Source organism: Corapipo altera, unplaced genomic scaffold (genome assembly GCF_003945725.1).
Source record: "Corapipo altera isolate COAL_440 unplaced genomic scaffold, ASM394572v1 75, whole genome shotgun sequence".
In the NCBI taxonomy this organism is placed as follows: Eukaryota; Metazoa; Chordata; class Aves; order Passeriformes; family Pipridae; genus Corapipo; species Corapipo altera.
In genome coordinates, this window is record NW_020884887.1 from 9,762,361 (window position 1) to 9,787,574 (window position 25,214).

The 25,214-nt window shown below is 43.7% G+C and overlaps 2 protein-coding genes across 6 annotated transcripts; one reads left to right on the forward strand and one right to left on the reverse strand.

Moving 5' to 3' along the window:
- Nucleotides 1-2,401: 2,401 nt before the first annotated feature.
- Nucleotides 2,402-13,893, reverse strand: MFAP3 (microfibril associated protein 3). Of its 2 annotated transcripts, none has more exons than XM_027643307.1 (3): nt 13,782-13,893; nt 7,791-8,251; nt 2,402-6,429 (listed from the first exon to the last, which is right to left on the reverse strand). In XM_027643307.1, the coding sequence occupies exons 2-3, from the start codon at nt 8,065-8,067 to the stop codon at nt 5,684-5,686; spliced, it is 1,023 nt and encodes a 340-aa protein (XP_027499108.1). In that variant the 5' UTR covers nt 8,068-8,251; nt 13,782-13,893; the 3' UTR covers nt 2,402-5,683. The 2 variants fall into 2 exon arrangements, with proteins under 2 accessions (XP_027499108.1, XP_027499107.1); XM_027643306.1 differs by lacking the exon at nt 13,782-13,893 and adding an exon at nt 12,901-12,969.
- Nucleotides 12,975-23,847, forward strand: FAM114A2 (family with sequence similarity 114 member A2). Of its 4 annotated transcripts, none has more exons than XM_027643303.1 (14): nt 12,975-13,050; nt 14,209-14,420; nt 14,636-14,732; nt 15,174-15,269; nt 15,553-15,650; nt 16,600-16,734; nt 16,900-17,058; nt 17,691-17,814; nt 18,817-18,896; nt 19,571-19,699; nt 19,917-20,056; nt 20,804-20,876; nt 21,437-21,490; nt 22,227-23,847. In XM_027643303.1, the coding sequence occupies exons 2-14, from the start codon at nt 14,211-14,213 to the stop codon at nt 22,323-22,325; spliced, it is 1,494 nt and encodes a 497-aa protein (XP_027499104.1). In that variant the 5' UTR covers nt 12,975-13,050; nt 14,209-14,210; the 3' UTR covers nt 22,326-23,847. The 4 variants fall into 4 exon arrangements, with proteins under 4 accessions (XP_027499104.1, XP_027499106.1, XP_027499105.1 ...); XM_027643304.1 differs by lacking the exon at nt 12,975-13,050 and adding an exon at nt 13,972-14,085; XM_027643305.1 differs by lacking the exon at nt 21,437-21,490.
- Nucleotides 23,848-25,214: the final 1,367 nt, after the last annotated feature.

Sequence of the window (25,214 nt, forward strand, 5' to 3'; positions counted from 1 at the left end):
CAGGACAGACATCTATGGCTGAGAGCACGTCCTGGGTGGCTTCTCGTGCTCCCTTCATACCCAGAGCTGTTCTCAGTGTCCTGATCCTTAGAGGAAGAGAAAGTAGCACGGGACAAAATTTTCACTTTCAGGTCTTGCAAGATGGTGCATAACAGGCCTTGCAGCAGAGCAGAGAGAAGGGAAGGCAGGGCAAGAACTCCAGCTAGCTATCTCCAACTCCTTCACTGGAAGTTTGTGTGATGGCAGCCTGTCCCTTAAACTTAAAGCTGAACACGTCCCCCCACTTTCCACTGAAATGCCTTTCTGCAAACTTGTGTTACACTTGGAGCCATTTAATATGAAATATATATTTAATAACATGGTAGCACCAAGAGGCACCAAATAGGACAAACATAAAAAAGAGCTGGCAGTAGGCTCTGCAATATTGTGTCCACTGGGTCCCTTCTTCACGAAATCCTAGCCCAGCTTTCATTTGCCTTTGATTTACTTAGTACAAACCTCTTGAGACAGTCTCCAGTGGATTTATACCCGCCATGATCACGGTGCTGAACTCCAAGGGGCGTGTTCATCCCTCTCCAGCGTCTGACCACGGCTGACATCCAAACCCAGCAGCACACACGACCGTGACTCCAGCCTCTGCAGGTTCATTGACATGCAACAGAGCCCTCAGATCCCATATGGAGCGTGGCTGCAGATGGATGGACATATGTGGATCCGTGTGCATCTCCGCTGATGGAAACGTCCCAGCGCAGCCGTAACGCTCGAGTGTGTGGTTTGCATTTGGGGCGAGAGAGAATTTTTCTCCCATTAAACAAATAAAACACGTTCTGAGCAACTTGGGATAAAGCCATTCTAATCCTTTTATCCTTTCCAAAGGAAAATGATTCCATATTCAGGGCACTGTGCAAACAATTAATTAGCCTAACGAAAATGAAAGGCCTAATTGCTCAGTATTATTACGCTCATTGGCATCCAGGCGTGACCAAAGAATAGGCATTGTCTTACCGGGGATAAAGCACAACTTTCCAGCTTTTGGGGCTTTTTTGATATTTGAACATCTAGCAGAACAATTTTTTTTTGAATGATGGTGTAATTCTCACTTCCACATGCAGAAAAGCTGGCAGTATTTGGAGACATCCGAATGAGCCGCTATACAATAAAAGAAGAGGAGAAAGACCCAGCTGGTGTGAAATGACCTGGCTCAGTGAAAAGTCGATAAAGCTGTAACTTGCCTGAGCTGAATGACACCGTGGTGTCTTCACCGTGTCTCCAGCTGGAGACTTGAAGCACAAAAGTGCTGCAACATTAAGAAAAAATGTATTTTTTTACGGAGCGCACCTAAAATTAAAGTACAATCATCCTTAATGCAGCTCCCTTTTCAGTGATCTGTTGTTACCAGATGGAAAAGTGTTTTAAATGGATGCAGATGAATTTGTTCACTGTGGATAGGATCATGAGGGGTAAGGTTACAGGAGCTTTAAAAAACCTGAACCTTTATCATTCATGCATCTCTCATAACAAGGAGACAGAAAGCAGATGCTGACTGAATACTGACCCAGCCTGAGGAGTATGGGCCCAATAATTCTTCCTTTAAGCAGCTGAATCTCATGGGAAAAGCCCCAAGATCCAGCTTTAATTATATTACCAGCCTTGTGCAGAGACTGGCAACCAGAAACTATTCTTTAAAAACAATGTGGGTGAAATCTGCTCTCATTCACACTTGCACAGCCCCACTGACTGTGTTACAGAGGATTTCTCTGTAACCCAGAGCAAGCTGAATTTTTGGTGTTTGGGATGGGGGAATGCAGTTTAAACTTAACCAAGGGCACTTTGTGTTTCAGGCTGGCACTGAGCTGCAGGACATGCCCCCACAGAAGACACCCATTATCATGCAGTATCAGATGCTCATGTTGGAAATATGGCTTCCCAGTGTAACCAGTGGTGATGGGTGACCCTTGGGATCACCCCCTGGCAGAGTTTAATACTCTGAATTGATTGCAAAGAGATCAGGAACGCAAGCCTGGCCACCAAAATGCAGTGGGATGCCCCTTCCCATGTGAAAAAGGTAAGAACAGACAATACAGGTTTGTGGCTGAAAGTCACTGCACTTCACAGTGTGAAATCAAGAACACACAGACCTTCCTGAAACCATTTCATGTCTAAACTGTTCATTTATGCAGCTGGGAACAATTATTACAGATGTTGTTGGGGACTTGAGACATAAAAAAAAGACAGACACAAAGATGTCATGGCAGGAATGGTCCATCAGATGACTGAATATCCCAGCAACCTTTGTCAGGGATGACTAACAAACATTCTGCTGAGCTCCATACAGGTGCTACTTAGCCTTGGAGAGACAGACACTCCTTACTTGTAAAACAGAAAATTCCACCCAAGCACAGTTTTTCTTTTTAATTTATTTTGAAAATCTACCAATTCATTTTATGAAAGTATGAAAGCCTATGTGGTTACATTAAACAGTTACATTACAATCCAGGTAATAGAAATAATCACTACACAGTTAGTTTTAGGTACTCTTAGATAACAAGTAGATTTTATGTTATTTAAAATAAAAGTAAGTCACAAAGAAGAGAAAAAATAGCCTTGTGATTGTCAAAGACTTTAGTTTAAAGCAAGGAAACCACAGCAGAATCTCCTTATCCTACAAAAAGTTAAGATAGAAACACTTTCAACGTTAATGTTCAATTAGATTCATCAAAGAAATTTAAGTGCACATATCTACTCTCAGGATAACAAGAATAGTTCACAAGTTCTTTGGAAACCAGTGTCAAATTTCGTTCTCTGGAAATCACTTTAACTGTATAACATCACCATCGTCCTTGCTTCAGATGCATAAAAATCCTGTAAAATACACCAGAGCTCCAAATCTGCTCTAATTGAATTCAGTGGGAGTAGGATCAGTTCCCACATGCAGTAAGTACTCCTGATATACTGAAATCCTTACAAAACCTCTTTTCCAGGAATGAAATTAATTTAATGAACAAAATACTGCAATAACTGAGGAAAACTCTTTGCTTTGCTATCCAGCAATTGACACTGCAACTGCATTTCTGAGGACCTTTATGCACCTTTATTCCTCTCCAACAGCGACAGGACACACAAAGACATCAGGTAACTGTGCTTAGTAAGAACTTGAAGGTATGTAAAGTACAAAAATCAAAGAACGGATCAAATTAATATAGAAACTGCTCTCCTGACACCCATCTGACACACCTCCAGTGTCATTCGGCTGCCACTTCTGATGAGACATCTGTCAGTCATAACTGCTTCTTAGGAAGCAGTTAAATGGACCCCAGATTTTCTGGTGGCATCTCTCATCGTGTGTGTGTAGTTTGGGGCTAAATATGCAACGTGCCACTGCTGCGTATCATGCAACAGTTTCACAGAAGCAAGGAGAGCTGCTCATGGGAAATAAGGCAGGTGCAGGTTCAATTCTGATGGCCTGTGGCACAAAGGAGACTGAAACAAGTCATTCTCTTGTAGCCTTCACGTCTTTTGAGTAGGACATCCGAGAGGGTGCAAACCCCCAAACCTCCACCCACAAACAAACCTGCAACAAACCTGCAGAACTCGTTGTAGCCCAGAAAGGAAGCCAGTAGCATCATAGCAGGGCTTCTGAGAGAACTAGGTATTTATCCACAGAGTATTTTTTAACACTGATCACCTCGAAGAACTTAAAGAAACCTGACAGCTTACACAAAACTGTACAAACTTTTCACCTGGACATAAAGTGCCATCGAACTATGGAAGCAAAAAAGAAGTCACTGTTGAGGGCAGTAGCTACTCTAAGTGTCTACAGAAGGCTTTATTCCCCTGAAGCAGATAAAGTTTGCTACAATCTGGGAAATGGCACCAAGCTGGTGGGAATGCTACTATAACCAAGGCTACCAATTTCCTTCCTTCCTGACAAACACCACTCTTACCAGACAGACCAAAGGCAACTAGGGTGCATTTACTGGTGGCTGACTGCAGGACTTTCCCCAGCAGGTAGTTTAAAATGGTAACAGATGCTGTCATTTCCCCCTCTCTGATACGATATGATAACTATAATTAGTTCAGAGCATGAATAACCAAAAATGGCCCCACCCTGCTATTACCACTCTGCCTGCTTGTTTTCTACCTTTACTCATGTAAATCTAATGTCAAATCCTCTTAAGAATCCTGAGCAGCCGTCCAGAATCACTTGTTCAACTGACATTTCTGTAATAATAAGGAAAGAAAAAAGAGTTGTGGGAAATTAAATGGCGCTCCTGTTGCCAAGTTGTTAAAATTATATGGCAATATGCTTCCAGTAGTTGTAAGAAATTAATTTGTGGAGTGCTTACAAGCTTTACATCTACTAAATCTCAATGGGATAGAAAATGCTATTTAAGTGATGCAACTTACAAACGTTAAGGAGAAAAAAAAAAACAGCACCAAAGAGTGAAAGAAGAAAGTAGATTCCTGTGTGCACTGTGATTCCTGGAGGCTGGATCTCTACAGCTGAGGAAGCCACGTGAGAGATCCTCGGTGAAGTACTTGTGTGTGTACGTATGTCAGCACCGGCACCTCTCCCTTCTGCCACCCTCCTCAGTGGATAAGGCTGGGCTACACCCTGTAAACTCCACACCTGTAAACAGGGGCTGGCAAACAGCTCAGCCAGTCCCTCCACCAGCCCCTCTCTCTGCCACTGCCTTCTGACAGTACTAGCCAGAGCAGAGCAAGTGTCACTACTTTTTACCTGCTTTATGATAATGCTCAGAAATTAAAATGCTCAGAAAGAAGTGCCTGAGACACCTGTCTATAGATGAACTTATTTATTAGTTATGCCACTACGTGATTACTGTCATTCATTTCTCACAACAATGTCAAATACGATATAAAACTTTGGAATTTTCTGTAGTGAGTGACATCAGCAAAGTCAAAAGCCAGGCAGTGCTGGCAGTGCTGTTACTGCTCCATTCTGTGGGACAGAACCAGGGTAAGGCGCTTTGGCATCAGCACCGAGTTTAAGCAACAAGCTTCTAGAGTTTGTACAAGTTTCCTGCAGATGCATGGAAAACTGAGACCCCCTGGTTGTTCTCTAAGCTGCTTTGAAACTACAGCAATTTGTTTAATCCAGCAGCAGATCCTGGTACTTTTCCTAAGTACAGTACATTTTGATAGCAACATAGAAGCACGGGACACCAAACAGATTTGTTCAAGCTCACCATGGTTCTGATGGGCTGCACGCACCAAGAGGCAACTCAAAAAGAGCACACAACTTGAATCACCAGGACAACACTGACTCGAAGGAATTTCGGCTCAACTTTGTGAAGAAAGAAAGAATTCACAAAGGAAAAGACCTTATTGCAAGTTGTACTGCTCAGCTTGGCCAGTTCTAACACAGATCAGAAGTATCAGAAGCTACCAAGGAGCCAAGGACAAAGAAGGAACTGTTTTAAGTATAGCAAGCTTGCTTTAAAAAGAAAAGCCCCCGCACAACATTCCAAGTGGCCTCTTCTCACAGACTGAACTCGTTAGATCAACACTGACAGGAAATACAGATTTCAGAACCAGCTCTGGCACCTTGTAATTTGGAAAACTGTTGTGCATGTGGGAATGAGGCAGCTTGTTTGCAGACCCCTTTCTCACAGTATCCTTGGGTCACCCCAGCTTCCTTCACCCCCTTGGATTGCTGGACTCAGCAGGTGCCTTCCTCAGAAGGCGCAAACTGGCAGCTGTCGTGGGAAACAGTGTCGATGCTCTGCACCTCAGACTGCGGGTGGATGGACACCTGCACGGCGATCTCCTGGCCCTGCTCGCTCATGGAACCATCGTCGGAATCCCCGGCTGGGGAATCGCTGCGCTTCATCTCCGGGTCGATGGGGAATATCGCAGCCTGGGCACTGCAGCCTTGGGGCTCTTTGTCCTCCTTGCCGACTTCATCGGGATCGTCGACTCGCACAGCCTCGAAGATCTCCTCCATGAACGCCCTGCAGTTAAGGATCAGAGGCGGGAGGGGAATGCTTCTGGCAAGCTCTTCGATGTACCGAGCAAACTCCATGGTCTTAAACTGAGTGACTTTGGCCAGCTCCAGTGTTTTGGCAGATGTAATGATAGGGATACGCTTGGCTATTTCAAAAGCCTTCTGAAGCTTCTCGGCCCCTTCTGTCCTGAAGAACTCATTGATCGCCTTCTCTGTCTTGCGGAGGTGGCTGCTCATCATGCACAGACGGGTTATGTTCAAAATGAGGGTGATGGCAAAGGCAACGAGGCACACAATCATGTAGTAGATACTCATGTCTCCTGAGGTGAAGATAACCCTCAGAGTGACTGTGTAATACAAGGTCTCCTTATGGTTAATGCCTGCACACGTGTATCGGCCCCGGTCAGCAAAGCTGACCTTTGTGATGTTAAGGGAATTACCAGCAATCCTCCACCGGTCACCTGGAGAGTGGAAAGAAATAAACCAAGCTGATGAAACCAAAATCACTGGGTAGACTACACATGTGCTGTTTGCTTCATCAACAGGAGTCAAAGCTTGGCAGTTAAGCAGCCCACTTCTAGCACAACACTAACAGTACACCAAGGACTGCAACGTCCTTTTCATGCTTGTGATACAGAAAGCAATAACCCATTTACCAATTCTACTGCTTAATGGTAAATTATACTGCATGCTTGCTACACTGGATTTACCTCCTTCTCTCATCTGCACTCTCTAGTGTGCTTGTGGACTGCCAGCTCTTTCTGACAGGGAATCCAATTCTTAACTTGGGCTTCTTTTAAAAGACTGTTCTCAATAAAGTCTAATTTTCCGTACATTCAGAATCAAAAGTCAACCGACCCATGAAAAAGATCAGTCTGTAAATGGCTCTGCTGGCAAAAGAACCCAGGACTTTCCTAAGACATGGTTTTCTGCTGAGCATGCAGTGCTGACACACAAAACCCAAGTAAAAAGAAATCAATACGAGAAGCTTTATACAGCATTTGCTGTGCGTTTATAACTTAGGGGGAAAACTGTTTTCATAACTCATTCTTCTAATTACTCTACTTTGAACTATTTTCGTAACCTATTCTTCTAATTACTCTACTTTGAACTAATCTCCAGATGGCATTATAACTACAAAAAGGTTACTGAATACTTAAGGCAGAAAGATGGCCTCCAACAAGTCCTATCAATTAGTTTGATGATCTTCATTAATACTAAGAGAGAAAAACACATGCATCTCTAAAACACTTTTTTTAAATTAACAACTACAGGGACAGAACTCTAAGAGCCAATAGCTCAAAAAATATAGTCCCCCCCTCAGTACAAAAGGGTTAAACAGCATGTATTGCATTGTTGGCCATTACATGTTGAGTTACTTTCCACAGTCTCACTGGTGGTTAAACCAGAAATAAATGTACTAAGTTACCATGCTTTAAAATATCCTGTAATGAAATTAAAGCACTGACTGCCAGCTGGAAAAGGTCACAAGTTGTGGACAACTGTGTTTAATTCACGTGTTTGGAAAAATATAATCTAAACCAGAGCAATAATAAAAAAAACATCAGTTAGCGTCTGGTAAAATGTAAACTCATTTCTTCTGTATTGAATGATTCTGTGGGGCACCAAAGCAGGATGCATGGCCTGGGACAGAAGAGCTCAGGTACAATTCACAAGTAAAGAGTTTTGTCTTGCTTTCTCCTTATCGCCCAACTGTAAAAATGGGAGGAGAGGAAGAGAAAATTATAATAAAGCCCCAGAGGTTTTCAGATACTGTATTAAAGGGGAATACTTAAGGACAGAAAACAGCAGGAAAACTCACCATCTTGCTGTTCAAGCAGGTGTCCCCTGGAGTTATACCAAAGGATATGTTCATAGTGGCTGATGTTCAGTTTACATTCAATTAAAATACTGGTCCCCTCTTTGGCTATGATATCATGGTGTGCTGGAGAACTTATTAAAGCTTGAGACACTGCAGGAAGTGATGCATTGAAAGACCCAAAAGCAACTGTCCTGTTAAAAGCTACATTTTCCACTGTGAATCCAACTGAAAGATCAGCACTAACAGTCAAAATTAACAGGCAGTAGCTGAGCTTCATGGAAAGCTAGTGAAAATTCTTTTTTCATTTAATTTGGAGAAACGAGGTCATACGATATTAAGCTGTCTGTATTGCTCTGAGATAGGAGAGGAGGCTCTTGATTTGTTCTGTGATGGAAAAAGGTCTTGAATCCAAATGCACTTTCCAAGACCATCAATATTTGAAGTGGAAACTGGAAGTCCAACTGAAAGAAAAAAAAAAAGCAGTAAGTTTATTAATGACAGCAAGGTTACAGCATATTCAAATTTCATTTCCAGTAAACAGATTTCGATTAGCATGATACAAACTGTCAGCTGAGAGGTTCCAAATCAGAGCTTTGCTCAGAACATAGTAATGAAACCAGGGTAAGAAGGAATTAGCCCAGCCTCCAGTCCACTAGATGTTCATCTTCCCAACCAAATAAATAATCTCAGGAACAATAATCATTAAGGGGAAAAAGGTTTTAAAAAAAGAACAAATTGTTCAGACTGCTTGAAATGCATAATTATCTTTAGAAGTGCTTTCTTAATAGAGGAAGAAAAGTGAGAAAGAGGATGTAATTTCTGCCTCCCTCCCCACCAATATCAAAGTGCTTTTAAGCCCTGGTTTTCTAAATCCAGTCTTTCATCCACAATCCAGAAAAAAGCCAGAGCACACACACATATCTGACTTTTAGCATTTATACATCTACTTGCTTGATTTTAGAGGCACAATCAGTGTTAGATGTCTAAATACTACATAATATGCTTATAATTTCTTAGGAAAACTCTTGGCAGCTATAACACTATAGAGAGGAAGTCTCTTTCTGCCCGTCAGGATACTGATGTCTCAATATACTTCCTTTTTTGCAATCTCTCTTGCTCCTGCTGCATTTTCTAAGTCTGCTTCTTTTTATTCTTGTTTGCTTTACAATGAGCTCCTGTTGAAAATCTTTTACTTTATGTTGCTACATCTCAGCAGTCTTCCTCATCTTCCCTAATCAAACTTCATAGCAAATTGAAAAATTGTTTTGTCTAGGGACAGACTATCTTCAAATTAATGTGCACATAAGATATTTTAAGACACTAGGACACAGCCTGTAATTTTATGTCTTTTGCACACAAGGATTTTCCTCTCTTACAAGACAGAATAAAACCAACTTGTAACAAAATGAGTTGACACTGACAAAAGAAAATCTGTAATCAATTTTTCTGGCAGCTTGATTCAAGAAAACTTCTAATCCAATATGTGTTCCCTGAAGCTATAATTCCACCTAGACTGCTCCAGAGCCCTAAAAAAAATTTATGAAGTACGGAAGCCACAAGCCCAAATGTTATCCTAAAGAATATCTCACTTCGTACCATTGACTGTGTGACTTCAAATTTATCAGCCTTTCTTCTACCAATTACAGATGCTGTAGAACTGAATTTCATAAATATCACAACAGAAAGGAACACATTTTCTTAATAAATAATGCAGACACTTCTCATCCTTCTGGAATCACTAGTTATCACTACCTAAACCACTTATGAAAAATAATGAAATATACATAAAGCCAGATGATTTGTACTAATTGTCTTTTATCAGAGAAAATCCAGGCATATTCAAGAAGGGAAAATTCTGCTGATAAGATGCTATCCAGAGTAGGAATTTTTTTCAGTTAATTTGTCGAAGGTCAAACCAGATTCCAGACTTGACATCTGATGAGAAATGTGTTATCTGACCCATTTCCAATTCTGTTGCAGCTATTGCCAAAACCAGTTTAACAAAGAAGGCAAAGAAGACAGCTGTGTCCAACTCTCCTTCAAGCTTGACTAACCAACTCACCCACTGAATCCCGCAAGAGAAACTGGAAAACAGGCTCCCTACTTGTTTCTCTGTAAACAGAAATCCCTTCATCTGCCCTCTTATTTTTTTTTTAATCATTGGCTGCACTCTGTTTTCTATCATGCCTCTTGTCCTTTCATTTAAGATGAGACCAGCGCTGAGAACTCAATTATACCATTGTGCTGAAGAAGCTACTTTCCCACAGCTAAACAGTTAAAAACAGTACCAAGGGCTCTTTCATTCCTATTTTTCACCAACTATACTTTGGGGAAAGTGTTTACTGAGTCCTGCTGCCTCTAGAGATGAGCATCCCATCCACAGCAATGGCACAGGTCTGAAAAGAACCCAATGCTAAGGTTGCTCTTGATCAACAACTATTCTTCTGTTTGAAGGGGGGGTTTTAACCTTTCTTTTTTAGACCCCTTGTATTTTCAGACTGTTTTAGAGCCTTCAGAAGGCTGCTGACAACTGACCTGCATATTTTGGTAACCTTGTGCAGATTGCTTACAGGTAGGCTGTGGACTGTGAGTGGTTTGTGGACCACTGACATTTGAATTGCTGGAGCTGCTGTTTGAGGGTCTGTCACAGCTTGTGGTGGCAAGTGAGATGCTGCAGTCACAGATCTTGAGCTGACATCATCCCATGACCCAGCTGCCTTCAGCTAAAAATGCCACTGCACTTAATGGCCTTTGCATGCATCAGACCTGACTTCACAGCACCCGACACAGTTACAACTTTGCAGTAAAGACAAACCCTCCTCTTCAATCTCGAATCACAGGCACATAATAACTCACAGTCTTCTAAAACAATAACCTCCCAACTGATACTTTAGATTTATTAGAGAATAATTCCAGTGCCTCCTGTACTTTGCCTGTGCTATTGAAATTTTAAATTATTAAATTTAAATTGTTAGATTTCCAAGTGTCTGTGACGCTCCTCCTAAAACGACATTAGGAATCTCACTCAATTATTTAACACAAGAAATACTCAGCAACATTTCCCCTCACAAGAATAATTATCTTCAGTAATTGCATATGCTCTCCACTATACTTGCAATGAGCCTGCATAATGTATAAACCATTGGTGATGGGTCATTTAATTTTACTATTAAATTCTTCGAGGTCTGATTTATTAGAAATTGTTTGTCTTTTGGAAAAGCCATTATTGCTAAGCAGACAATGATCTCTCACTGCTGAGTGCTGGGAACAATAAAATGACTTGCAAAATCCATATTCTTCAACCATTGCACTTATGCAAAACAGCTGCTGGAGCTGATAAAGGACCCAAAAAGGATAAAGTGTGATCAGTGCCAACATCAAAATTCCTCAAGAAAGTGTTAAGCTCAAGCAAGATGAAATGTGGAGAATAGAAACTGGCTATTTTACAACTGAACCCGAAGCTGAGCTCAACATATTTAACCTTTATTAAACCATAAGTTGTGACAACAAATAGCAGTGGAAAGATAAAAATCTGTGATGCATGAGCTTGTATGAGTCATCCTTGGCTCTAACCCTGAAGAAGGGTATTCATGTTTAACTTAGAGCACTCTAAGTAGTCCCACTGAGGTCAGTGGAAGTACTGGTAGTACTTAAAATTACACACATTTATATGGCACTGCAAAATTGGGGCTCAAGAGGTTGCGAGTTATATGGCTTTACATTCACTCCTTATAACATCATTCCATACCTGGAGTAACGTGGAGCAATAAACTGAGACACACCTGACAGAGCACAGGCTGCTCTGACCGACCGACACTTCTGGCACACGATGTGGAAACGAGTTTTGGCACTTCCAGCAGGCTAATTGGCAATAGTGCACGTAGATGGATCCAAATGGATCGTTCCAGCACACCTTCCTGCTGGCAGCGTGATGTCTTGCAGAAATACCATTTGCAAGGCCCCTCTGACCCTCTGTCAAACCAGGGAGATGCATTTGGCAGAGCCCTGCACATAATAACTCCTGGGAAGTTTATGAAAATAGACAGCATGGTCTTGACAAAAGCCATTCCGGGTGCTCCCAGTGCAGGAGAGGGCACAGGGAGGGGTCACCCTCTGCTGGCGCCAGCCAAGGCTCTGCAGGGGAGCAGCAGCACCCACGGCCCAAAATCCAACCTAAGGAGCGAATCCACACGAGACCAGGGCCAGCCTCGCACTTGATGGGATGTGGTGTTTCCCTGTGTGTGTCCCTTGGCTGCCTGACCCCTGTCACGGGGGTGACTCGCCGTGGACACGGCACTGGCTGTGCACCAAAATAGGTTTTTTTTTTTTGCTCCGTCAACTAAAAATGATCGGGCACCAAACCCTACAGAGCAGAAACCCCGTCCCCGCAGCCCAGCCCTGCATGCTCCAAGTTCGCTTGTGGAAAACCCCTGCTCCTGCTGGGCCGCTGGAGGCAGCGGGACACCCACCCAGACTGCGGCCGTGGGCACCGGGACACACGGGTGTGACGTCACCCACATTGACGTCACATACTGACGTCACGCCAGAAACACGGAATATCCTGAGCTGGAAGGGACCCTCAAGGACCATCGAGCCCGTCCCTTAGCCCTGCACAGGACACCCCAACAACACCCTGTGCCTGAGCGTGTTGTCCAAACGCTCCCTGAGCTCTGCCAGATGGCAGAGCGGCCGTGACCACTGCCCTGGGGAGCCGGTTCAGTGCCCGACCACCCCCTGGGGGAAGAACCTCTTTCCAGTATCCGCCTGAACCTCCCCTGACACAACTTCAGCCCATTCCCTCGGGTCTTGTCAGCGCTCACACAGCAGAGATCGGTGCTGCCCCTCCTCGTCCCCTCACAAGGAAGTTGTAACTGCCATGAGGTCTCCCCTCAGCCTCCTCTTCTCCAGGCTGAACTCCCCAAGTGCCCTCAGCCGCTCCTCCTGTGCCTTCCCCTCAAGGCCCTTCACCACCTTCGTTACTCTCCAAACCCGCCCCTATTCCCACTCCGCCCGCTCCATTTTCACGCCAAAACAGCGCGGAGGGACCGGGCCCGCCACCTCCCCGCCCCCGCCGCGGCCCGGGGAGCCCCGGCGGCCCCGCCGCTCTCACCGGGACGAGGTGCCGGGCCCGGCCCGTCCCGCAGCTCCGCCGGCCCCGCCGACCGGACGCGCTTCCCCCGCGCCGGAGCCGCTTCCGGGGCAGCGCCGGGGCCGCTCCGCGCCGGCCTCGCTGGTCACGGTCCGCCCGGAGCCGCCGAGGGTGAGGGGGCGGCACGGGGCGATCGAGGGGCTCTCCCTGCGCCTCCACGGGCCAGGGGGTTTGTGGGCCCCCTGTGGGACCGGCGGTACCATGGGGGGCTGGAGGCATCTGGGGCAAGAGTTCCACGGGGGGGCTTGGGGGAACCTGGGGGTGACACGTGGGTCAGCCCCGTTTGGGGGTCATGGGGCTTTGGGGGTGTCCCGGGGAAGCGGAGGCACAGGGAGACCCCCAGAGATGAGACAGGGGGCGCAGGGGCTGCCCCGGGTGGGGTGACCCTGGTGCCGTGGAACCCGGGGCGCGGGGGTCGCAGCGGGGCCCCGGTGACCGCTGGGGAGGGTCCTGGGCAGGTGTGGGTGGGGATCCCCAGCCCGCACCCGGAGCCGCCCTTCCCGCAGGGCTGTCCCTGCCCTTCGCTTGAAGCCATCGCACCCCGTGTGCCCGGACTGATTCAGGGGGTGACAGCCGGTGTGGTACCGGGGGGCTCGGGGGGGCTCGGCCGGGCCTGCGGGTCATCTCCTCCGGCGCTGGTGAGGTGCTGCCAGAGAAGCCCGGAGGAGGGACAGGTCGGCCCGGGAGCAGCGTGGCAGCCCCGCTATCGTGGGCTGCCCATCCCCATCCCCGGTGTGCGATGTCAGGGTGGCACATGGAGCACATTTCAGGTTCTGGGGGCGTTAATGCCCTGGCAAAACTCAGACCCAAATACAGAAGTGACCCAGTCGCTGCCTCCCTACCTACTCAGCTTTCTGACAGCTGTCCCCATTTATATCCTACACTCCTCAAAGCAGCCGTCCCAAGCAGTTTGGTTTCGCTTTTATTTTGGTGGAGCAAGTAATGGATTTACATTATCTGAGGACCTTTTGTACCTTCATTTGTTTTTCAGAGTTAGCAACCTGTTTTTTTTCCTGCAGAGAGGGTGTGTCAGTTAGATAAAGCCACGTGTTCCTGTGGGACTTTAAACTTCCAAGTATGACATTTCTTATAGCCAGATGTATTTTGGTGTACACACTTGCCTAAAAACATAATCTGTGCAAGTGGGTATGTGTAGCAACATTGTTGTGTTTTATTATTTAAAACACAAATTTTATGCTGTTGAACTAGTGTCAAAGTGTACAAGGGAGTAATTTTTTAATCTGCTTTGCTTCCTGTGGATGTTCTTAGTCATGTCTGAGAAAGGCAGTGGTGAAAATCTGAAAGAAGAAACCTCTCATGAGGAAGAAAATGAACAGAAAGCGGAGGAACTTGGCTGCTCTGAGAGCAATGAAGAGAGAGAGAAAGAGCTTGAGACTGTGCCTGTGACTCGGAAAAGACCTGAGCCCAAGCCTCCAAGCCAACCTGATGCCACAGAAAAGCCCACAGCTGAAACCACCAAGGTATGTTCCTGTGCTTGCTCAGAATAATGTGACTTCACATTTTATGTCCTTGAGCACGGGAGAATTCTGAGCATAAGCCCCACTCCTCTCTGAAAATTCATATTTGCTGTTTCTCTGAAAAGAAAAAGCTGCACAAAAGTCACACGTCATAGACTGCTTTTGCTCCTCTCCTCACCATAATACCTGCATCACTCTTCTGTTTTTCTTCATTAAAGGTCTCAGATTCTCCTGCAGTTCAGACAGGGTGGGGCTACTGGGGAAGTTGGGGGAAATCTCTCCTGTCGACTGCATCTGCTACTGTAGCTACTGTAGGTAAGGCTCTTGCTGGTGTTTGATAAATATTTTAATCATGTTTTGTGTCTCAAGCTAGTGCTTTAGAGCTTGTTTCCAGTGAAGGGGATTTCAGTTATAGCAGCCATTATTGGAAAAATGTCAAGAGAATTGTTCAAGCAATGGGGAAGGCTTGTACCAAAAGGTGCAGTGAGATTAAGGAGATATTCACAGCCAAAATTACTTTCAAGTTTTTAAGACGTTTGTGTAATTTTCACCTGGTATTTTAAACTGGTATTCAGCCAGTATTTACAACCTGATTTAAAAGCTAAGATAAAACCTTGGTTCATTACATTGGTAGGCAAGCTGGATATGAGGAGGTTTTAGTGCTGAGTAAACTGTTTTGAACAGGAGGAATCCAGAATAATAAAAAAGAATATGCAGCTCTAATCCTGTTTGTGTTCTTATTTCTGTCTTCTCTAGGTCAAGGTATTTCAAATGTCATAGAAAAAGCAGAAACAACCCTTGGGATCCCCAGTCCTAGTGAAATCTCTTCAGAGTCTGGAAATACTACAAGAGGTCAGTTTTTACTGCATAAGAACAACTCTGAAATATTTTTCATAACAGAATCAGCCCCTAAATAACACCAACTTACTTTGCACCTTGCATATTGAGATCAATAATAAGTTAAAATAATAATTTACTGCTTAGTTGTGTTACCTCTGAAAAGTAGTTAGGAAAATAATCCTGATTGTAGACCTGCTCCTGGCTGACAGTTTGTGTCTGTTGATTTTCCCCACTCTGCAGCTGACAGGATCTTTTTTTGGAAGTGAGGAAGCTAATTTTCTGCCTTCTAATGCAGGAAGTGAGAATCCTCGTGCAGCTGAGGATGGCAGCTCCTTTCCTATTGCTGGGGCTCTTGAAGTTTTATCAACCATCTCTACTGCTGTCCAAAGCACAGTAAGTGAGTTGGGAATGTGGGAGGAAATGGGTTTAAGAGAGCTTTGGGATTTTGACCTTTCATCTGAACTATTGTGAGAGGAAACTAATTTTGACATTTGTGGGATGAATGGTGAGGTTCCAACCTTCAGCCAACCTTTATCCTGCACCTTGCTTCTAATTGGCACCTAATGTGTAAGATATGTTGAATTTTGATAGTTCTGTATTAAATGTTGATACATAACAACAAAAACTAACGGTGGACTGTGCAGAGCTGCATTTCCATGCGTTTCACCTCTGGACTCTGTCATCTCTGCTCCCTTCCTTTAGAGTAGTCAGGTAAATGCAGGGTCAGACTCATTCCTGGAATAGTTCCACTGATTTCCACAGAACTGTCCAGAGATGAAATCCATTCTCCTCTTCAAAAACCTTTGTGAAACTAGCCCAATTTGCTTGGAAATCAGCTTGCTCCTGTGACCATGAGAAATGCACTTCAAAGGAAGCCATTACCCTTAGAAACTGCTTTTGTGATCTGCTGTCTTGTCAATTTGCCCGTGAATCTGAAAGAGCTGCAGATGGAAAGCTTGCTTCTTCTTTTAAGGCTTGAACAAAAGTTAGCAACCAAAATCCACAGGTCTAAGTGTTTTCTCACTGGAAGGATGAGAAGTAAATAATTTAATGTGCCGAGAACCAGCTTGTTCACAAACTAAAAATGTATTTCCCACCAGATTGCTGCAGCTGTCTGGGTGCTGTAATAAACTGTTGGATGATAATATGTTGTGGCTCTTTCTATGTCCTTCTGCTCTCTTTGTGATTATTAGGGTTGAGTTTTAGGGTGACAAGGACCCGTTTGGCTTTGATGTGAGTGTCCAGCATCACATCGTTGATAAAAATCCCCCAGTTAAATTTCTTCCCCTGTGTAGTCTTCTGCAAGTTTTACGTGCTGTCTTTATCCAAATCTGATTCCTAGGGAAAAACTGTTATTAGTGGAGGTCTGGATGCCTTGGAATTCATCGGGAAAAAGACAATGGATGTAATAGCTGAGGGAGATCCTGGATTCAAAAAAACAAAGGGCCTAATAAACAGAACCTCTACTTTATCTCAGGTATGGCAGTTCCCCATCAGCACCTCGTTGGTTTCTCTCATTTCTTCTCCCTTCTTTTTCAGTCCTGTCATTAAGCAACCATTTCAACTACTGAACTAAAAGCCTTTTCCTCCTGTATTCTGTGTCTTCTGGCACTGTCACGAGGCCTCTGCTTTTCTTTTTCAGGTCTTACGAGAGGCAAAGGAGAAAGAAGAGCAGCAGACAGCTACCGAGGTTACCATGGCTACAGAGAAGAAAGCCCATTATGGGTTACTGTTTGATGAGTTTCAGGGTCTTTCGCATCTGGAGGCCTTAGAGATGCTTTCCAGAGAGAGTGAATCAAAGGTAATGGCCTTGAGCATTTTGCTTTCTATTTTGAGCTCAGCTGAGCAGGCAAAAAAAAGAAAAAAAAAAGATTAGAAATATATGTATATACATGTAAAATCAAGTGCTCAGAACTTGCTATAAAATGGTGTTTACACAGCTTCACTTGGACCTCTGCATTAGTATCTGATGTTTACCTTGGGAGCAGTTTGTCCTGTCCTCAGCTCCTAATGGAATTCCCTTTACCCAGCCAGCCTCAGGTCCTGCATGTCTTCAATAACTTTTCACAAGTTACTCTCTTCACACCCACTTGTTTGCTGCCTTGGTCTGGAGAAGAGGAGAGTGTTGTAAGCATGGCAGAGATTGTCCTCTCTGTCTTGAGACAAGGAGGAGGGCAGATGAGCATCCAATTTCAGAAGTCATTCACTTTTTTTTTTTAATGAAAGAAATTTGAGTAACTTCTTAAGAATCCATTATTACCTATCAGGGCTTCACAGATATGTCTTTTTCCCTTTCCTCCTTCCTGTAGGAACATACCCTTTTCTCATTACCATCAATCTGTCATGCTTTTACATGCAGTGTAAACTAGTGCTGTATTTTCTGTCCTGCTGGATGGATTTATGATTCTCTTTGGCTGTGCTGCCCCTAATTAGGTGAAATCGGTTCTAAATGCCCTCTCTGGAGAGGAGTTGGACACAATGAAGGAGGAAATGGAACAACTCAAAGAAGCATTTTCTTTACCTGAATTCTTTGAAGAAGAAGAGGAAGAAAAGAAGGGTAAGAGAGTCCCAGGTTCTGGGAGGAGAGAAGCTGGTTGTCACTGAAATTCTTAGTGCAGAGCCAACCAGCCCTGATCACTAGCAGTGGGCATGATGCCAAAATTAAGTTATTCTTTAGCTATATGCTTAATCCTAAAGCCATCTGTGGCCAGGGGCATGACAGGTAGCAACACCCTTCATTTCTGGAAAGCTGCTGTGCAGTCATTCTGTACCAAAAGGTGCAGCAATTCTGTAGCAGGAATGATTTCTTGCCAGAGCAGGATTAGAGTTGTTTGACTCCTGGACAGTTCATACTGACCCTGAGCCAAGAGACAAATTCAAAGAGATGCTGGGTTTCCTTGACCAGGAGGGAAAGACTGTGAATAGAATTGTCCAACCTGTGGGAAAGCAAAAAGCCTTTTTATTTGTTTTTTAAATGAGAGTTAGCACACAGACCAAAAGACTCAGAGGTGCCTTCACACACAAGAGCTCTGATTCTTGAGGATTACATGGATTTAAATGTAAATTTCTTGCATTGCTTTTACCTAAATGCTCATCAGGGAGGGCTTACACACCTGCACTTGCTATCGTTCAACATTTAATGTATCCTTTATATTTGCACATAATGGATCTCACATCTGCTCTGCCATATATAATAGGAGAACCATAGGCTCTAAGTGATATTTCAGACTTTCCAAGGTGATGTGCAAGTTTGTGTGTTATAAAAGGCTGCCTGTAGAAAACTAAAAAATAAAAAAAAATGGAGTTACCTTAGCTACAAAACCAGAATTGAGAAGGCAAAAGCTAACCTTCAGGCACTGATGTCTCCACCTTTGCAGAACTTACCTTAGAAATTGTATTTGAAAAGACTGGCTTTGATGCATTTTTGCCTGAGGTGATGATTCAAAGAGAAATAAAGGAAACAGTTGACAGACTTGTGCAGAACTAGTTGTGCATTGAAGTTCTGCTTATTCCTGAATCTGTCATTTGTGTGGATTCTTTAACCTTTCTTGTCCTTCAGGAGATGAGGAGTTCACAAAAGAAGTTACAGAGTTGTTTTCAGAATTGCACGTCTCCTCCAAGCCAGACAAACTGATAATGGTGAGTTATTTCCCATCTTTTAAAAGCTGAAGAGATTCCCCACAGGATCTGCTTCTCAGTCCTGCTTTGCTTGTGAAAATTCCAAGACATATTTTAGAAAACAAGACATATTTTAGATCCTTTGACAATGATAGGCAAAGGAGATGGGCCTTTTCCTTTAACTTTATAGCACAAAGTCCTGGTCTCTCATGTCTTTGGCTCTGAGTCAGTAGAGACCAGCGTGTCTTTGCCCTGTCACTGGGCACTCGTGGGTGCTGGCAAAGATAACCAGGAGCAGCAGCCTTCAGCCACCACAGTGAAATAACCTGCAGTCATGAGCTGAAGCCCTCCTCTTGGTACAATGCACCTGGTTTTGCTATGTTCAGGAGAGGAAGAATCACCTTGTCTTCATTTCACTACCCTTCAGATCCACCAAGTGGCAGCAGCATTCTGCAGACGTGTTTTTAAAGCACCTCTGATAGTCTGGTCTTGCTGGGAAACTCCAGCACCTGGTGCTAGAAAAAGTCCTGAAGGCACTTTATAGATCATTTGAGGGATCATTTGTCCTGGTTCTTCTCACAAGCTCAGGAGTTGTAGCTTCTTCTTTCCTATAGAAAGGTCCAATATTCTATGTCTTTTGATGTGCAGGGAGGCTTCATTCTAGTCATTAAATACTGTGGCACGTTTTTATACAGGTGAGGACATCTGCTCATGAATGGATAGCACAATTCAACAGTAGTCTTCCTAAAGAAGAAAAAGAGAATGAAGAAAACCAAGAAACAGAACCCAGAGATGATGACCGGGATGCTAAAAAATCAGTAGAGGTAACTGAGTAATGAAGGAAGAGAATATCTGACTGCAGAGTGTTTATCTGGCTGCAGTTACAGTTGTGATTCCCAGAGATTATGGGTTTCTATTTCTGTGCACACTCTGAGGTCTGAAAGGGCAGTGTAGTGATAGTATGTTGTGTGAATGACTTGTTTTAAATAATAAAAGCTGCTAGTTTTTATATGGTATAGGGAATCTTTTTCACTCTTGCAGGATATTCATGCATTTGCCATAAGAAGCCTGGCAGAACTGACAGCCTGCTCCATTGAAATGTTTCACAAAACTGCAGCTTTGTTTCTGTATGGTCAGAAACAGGAGGTGACAGCCACAGACAGAGCCAAGGCCCTCTCACAGTGAGTGCATCTCTTAGTAAATGTATAGCATATAATTACCTACTTACTGATTAAACTGTCTAATAACTCTTTGCAAATCCATGCAATGCAGGGCTCTTGGAATTCTGCACAGGTGTTCAGATTTGTGAATTTGGCAGATTTGTGATGGGTGGCATCACTGCCTTCCAGCAGAACTCGGCTGCCCCTTTCCAGCTTAAAGACATTTCTTGATAAGAAGCAGGAAACCCTACTTGAAAGCTTTATGTAGTCAAGAAGAATGTTTGCCCTAAGCTTGTGCTAGTCAGTAGACAGACATTTAAAACATGACAAAGCAGTTGTATAAAAGTGATTCTTGATTCTCTCTTTATTAATCATTTAGTATGCCAGATACATGAGACTGTACAATTACTGCCCAGGAGATACTTGGCGTGTGTATGAAATATGCATCACTTTCTAATTCAGAAAATGACACTTGCCAGTAAAAAAAAAAAAAAAAAAAGGCAAGTTAGTACTGTTCCTTCCAGGATGGATGTGTCTGTCCTCTAAATGCTGCTTCAGTTCTTCAGCTTTAATTATTTATTTCTCCTCTCTGATTTATTTGGGGAGCTTCTGAGTCTCCATACACCGTTTATATGCTCTATGTCAGTTTTGGTTTAATTTAATTTTATAAGCATAGAAACAAGGCATTTGTGTTTTAGAGGAATGCTAAAAGGAAGTTCATCCTGAGGACTGTATTTACTTCATGGTTTTCCCTCCCTTCTTCCACAGAATGACAATCATGCTGTGTAAAGAACTGTCAGCTTTCTCTAAAGAGTTTACAACATGCTTAACAACGGCAGGGGTAAGAGTTGCACCACAGTTCCTAGGAATGAGATGTGGTTGGTTGATTACAGCCTTGGCATCTTTGCCATGAAGTGCTTTTTGTCTTTGCACGTTTACATGTGCAGTGTTTTTCCTGTGAACTGATTTTTTAGGCCGGTGTTCCCCAGATTGTGTACTGAGCTTTTGAGTGTCTCCTGCTGCATCCAGCCTGGCACAGAGTGGGGGTGGGAGTTGGGGCTGACAGTATTAAGGAGACAGAAGCAAATAAGTTTTGTGATCCTGTTGTGGATTTTCCAGAGCACTCAGGTGTTACTGAAGAGTATCATTATCTCTGAATTCTCCACTTGTCCCCAGTGCATTTGAAGATGTGATGTGTGTATTCATACACGATCTGTGTTGGGCACATGCAGGTTACTGTGTCCTTATTTGCATGCTACAGGGCAGCTTAGCTTGTGGCTTAGCTTTGCTCTAGTCAAGGGAGCAGTGGTGATTTTAAACTTACTGAGGATTTAGCTTTATCTTGCTTGAAGAAATGTGATCAAATTTTCAATCAGGATAATATATGTCTGATCTCTGCAGGTCAAAGAGAAAGCAGATGTGCTTAATCCCTTAATCACTGGAGTGTTTTTGGAGGTCAGTTGTGCTAACGTTAAAACTTTAGGCTAATGGTTTAAAAATAGATATGCTGGTTCTTTCCACTTCAGTATCCTTATGCATGCCAAGTTCTCTAACCCACAATCTAAAATTGTGCTTACCTGTCTAATAACTTGGAAGTTTTAATAAATGTCTAGATTTGCACAGGAGATGAGTTACTCAGTGAAGACTGAGCCTTATGTGGTGTCAGCTGACAGTTACCATGGGTCAGAAGACACATATTGAATTCAGCAGTCTGGAGCTTTAGAATTTAAATGTCCAAAGTCAAACCTTAGACAAGTTCAGAAATTGCCATGCAAGAGTCCCAACACTTCCTTGCCATTAAGTTGGTTCTCAATGTTTGCACAGCTCTGCAGTGTGGTAGGAAAGGAGTGTTTCATGTTGGTGTGTTCTTCCTTCCTGCCACAGTGTGGTTATGCTTCACTTAGAAATAAACTCTATTCATCTGTTACTGAAAACAGTATCCTACATTTGGATTGCACCTGATCTTGTTTGGGAGTTTTTAAGCCAGTTGCTTTTTTTGCCTAATGGCATAAATCCCCTGCAAAACTTAATATTAAATTGGTTTCTGGAATAAAGCCTTTAAAATCCAGCAAGCACTAGGCTTCTGTTTCTTCTGTGCATTAATCAATGCTGTTTGAAATGAGTATGTGGTTAGTAAAGCTGATTGGCAGTGTAATTATTCATGTGTGTATTTTGATTTCTGTTTTCACAGGCTTCAAACAGTGCTTCCTATATCCAAGATGCCTTCCAGCTCTTGCTGCCTGTACTGCAGATCTCTCTTATCGAGGCTAGAACGGAACTATCACAGTAATAAAAATCCTTCTAATTAAGAACTTTTTGACCTTCCCACTTCGTAGTTTCCATGCTGGAGAATGATGTAATGGCTCTTATTAAAGGGAAAAAGATGAACTCTGTTCGCTGCTGCAAGAATGGTGATTAAGTGCAGTCTGGCAGTGACAGCTCTTACAGCACACTGGGAGATGTGATTAGCATAGTCCAGGCTGGTGGACAACGTGACAGACTTAAAGTGCAGATTGCTTCTCTGTTTTCATGGACTGTCTGTATCTTTGCACTGAAACCTCTGTGCTGTATGTGTTAACAAGCTCTTTGTCTTCACAGTCCAGAGAGCTTCTCCAGTGCTGGAGAAAAGAGTAGCAGCTGGCTAGTTAGAGTTAGCTAAAATCACGGTGTGATTTTTAAGTCAGACATAATTAGGTTCCTGATAGCTCTGTGCTGGTGTTAGAGTGAATATTGGTTAGGAGGTGCAAGAAAAGGCAAATATATATGATTATGAACCTTGCAGCTCCTATGCTGGAAAGAACAGAGCAGAGAGGATTCCTAATCAAGCTGTTGCTGAAGAGAAGCCCCGGCTTCCTGAAGATGTCTGTACTGACTCAGGGATGTGGCACAGAGACTCTCACCAGGGTGCTGTTTCTCATTCTCTCACAGACTGCTTGCTTCAGCAAGAGCTGGGAAAATGCTGATCTGGCCCTCAGAATGCAGGTACTTAGCTTTATAGCAATAAATGAGAACTGGCTAAGAGGGTTTGATTTGTGTTTGGGCAATTTAATGAGAGAATTTAGCAGGAGGATTCCCCTTCTTCAGTGCAGCTTGACATGTCAGCCACAAACTGTTCACAAACTCACATACTGCTTTTCTTCTGTTTCTGTATAAAAACACTATAATGCAATGATCCTTCTTGGAAGGTATATTAAAGTAGGGAGAGAGGAAGCAATTTGGTTCTGTTGGTGGGAGTCCTAATTTGTCTCAGAAGCTGCTCCACATATGGTATCTGTTTCTTTGTGCTGTGCAAGTTCCCTGCTTTGTTCCTTTTTCCAATTTCTGTCTTTTGAGCCTACCAATGGGGAGGGAGCAGCCTCTGTTGGATTCACAGGAGCAGAAATGCACAGCTAAAATGGAATTTCAAGAAGTCCATAATAGCTAACCAGAGGTGACTGAGTGTCACACCTGCCTCTGCACTTGCTCATTGGGAACAATGATGCTCAAATCCCCTTTTGAAAATCCTGTGGGTTTTAGCAGGTCTTGCACATCTCTGCTATACTGAAGGCTTAGCATTCCTCTGCTCTATTTGTGCAGTAGAGAAATGTTTTTATTATTAGAATACCTTTTGGCTGATCCTCTGATTTTATATATATGGAAAAAGCCTTGCCTTAGTCATGGTTAGACCGATCAGATCTCTAAAGAGAGAGGGGGGTGAAGGAAAACTGGACTTGAAAGGAGTGTGTCTGGGGTAAAAAAATCTGCACTACAATAAACTCTGTATTTTTTCTTCTTTTGGTTGATAGCATTATTAAATAAAGGATTTGTTTTGACAACTGTTTCAGTTTAAAGCTATCAAGGTAGCAGTGGGCACGAATGAAATGAAAGAACAGTGGGGTTTTTCTCAGCTCTGACTGTTTTTTGGAGCAGGGCTGGGTGCAGCTGTGGGGTCAGGACAGCTGGGGTTTTTCTCATGGCAGGGTATTACCTCCTGGGAAAGAGGGCTCCCACAGATGAACTCCCAGTTCCTGCATCAGTGCAAAATGGCAGCTTTGCTCCTGCTACAAAGCCAAAATTTACAGAAATGTCAGAAGAGAAGAAATAAAGGTAATGGGGTTTTTATGAAGCAGCAGCTGTTTTTCTTGCAGGTAAAGTCTACTCACCTGCAGTGCGTTAGCGCAGAGTAGTTTAATAATTAAAGGAAATGAAGTGATTCTTCTTTTAAGATGCAGACAGTAATTCTTTCAGTCATGTACCCACCTGGATTTTGTTATAGTAGCCAATAATCAAGCACGCACCAGCTTCATTTGTGTGCCAGTGCAAAGGCTGCAATAGACAGCCAACAAAAACAGTTCCACAGTTGCTGAAACCTTCCTACCCAAAGGATTCATCAGAATTCAGCATCCAACTGTCTGGAGGTCTTACTGCTTGGCCTTGCCTTGCTCGTGAACCTAATGAGAGCTGACAGTAATTTGAGCACTTCTGGTAGTGTTTGGGGAGGTGAGAGGTGGCTGAGAATAGATAAGAGTCAGCTAAGATGCTGGCAGTGACTTGGAGGAGAAAAAAAAAAGCCTCCCACAATTATTTTTTTTCCTTGGGGGAGATTCTGTCATTGCAGCTGTAAAAGCTGCTTCCTGGCAGCTGCTGTGGAAAGGTTGAAAACATAAAAAAGGCTTGGTCTTGCCGATGGGCTTCGGGACGTGCTCCCAGTCCTTGCCCAACCACCTTCCCAGGGACTCATTTTCCATTATTAAAACATGAATGTTCAGTAGCAGCAGAACCTGTGACAGGATGAGCAGTATTCCTTGTTTGGAAGAAGCAGCACCTATGTTGCCACTGGTAGCTGTGACCAAGGGGACAACTGTCCCAGATCACCCACAGCACAAACTACCTGGCCTGACTCAGAGGCAGGAAGGGGAGAGCTCTGGCATTTCCTTCTCAGGTGTGTACGCTGGATCCTAAATAAACAGTGGTCTGTGATCATGTGATTTAAGCAGAGATTGGTGTTCTGTAGCCAAAGGCTCCTTGGCACAGAAATAGAGGACATAAGTGGCCTGTACGGTGCTAATTCATGTTTTCTGGGAGTTTCCTTGTCCCTTGCAGCTCAGCACTGTGACAGCAGTTTGGAGGTGGCCACACACTGGTGTTTTGGGTGCTGGCTGGCAGGTTGCTTTCCCTCCTTCAAGGGCAGCTTTGTGCC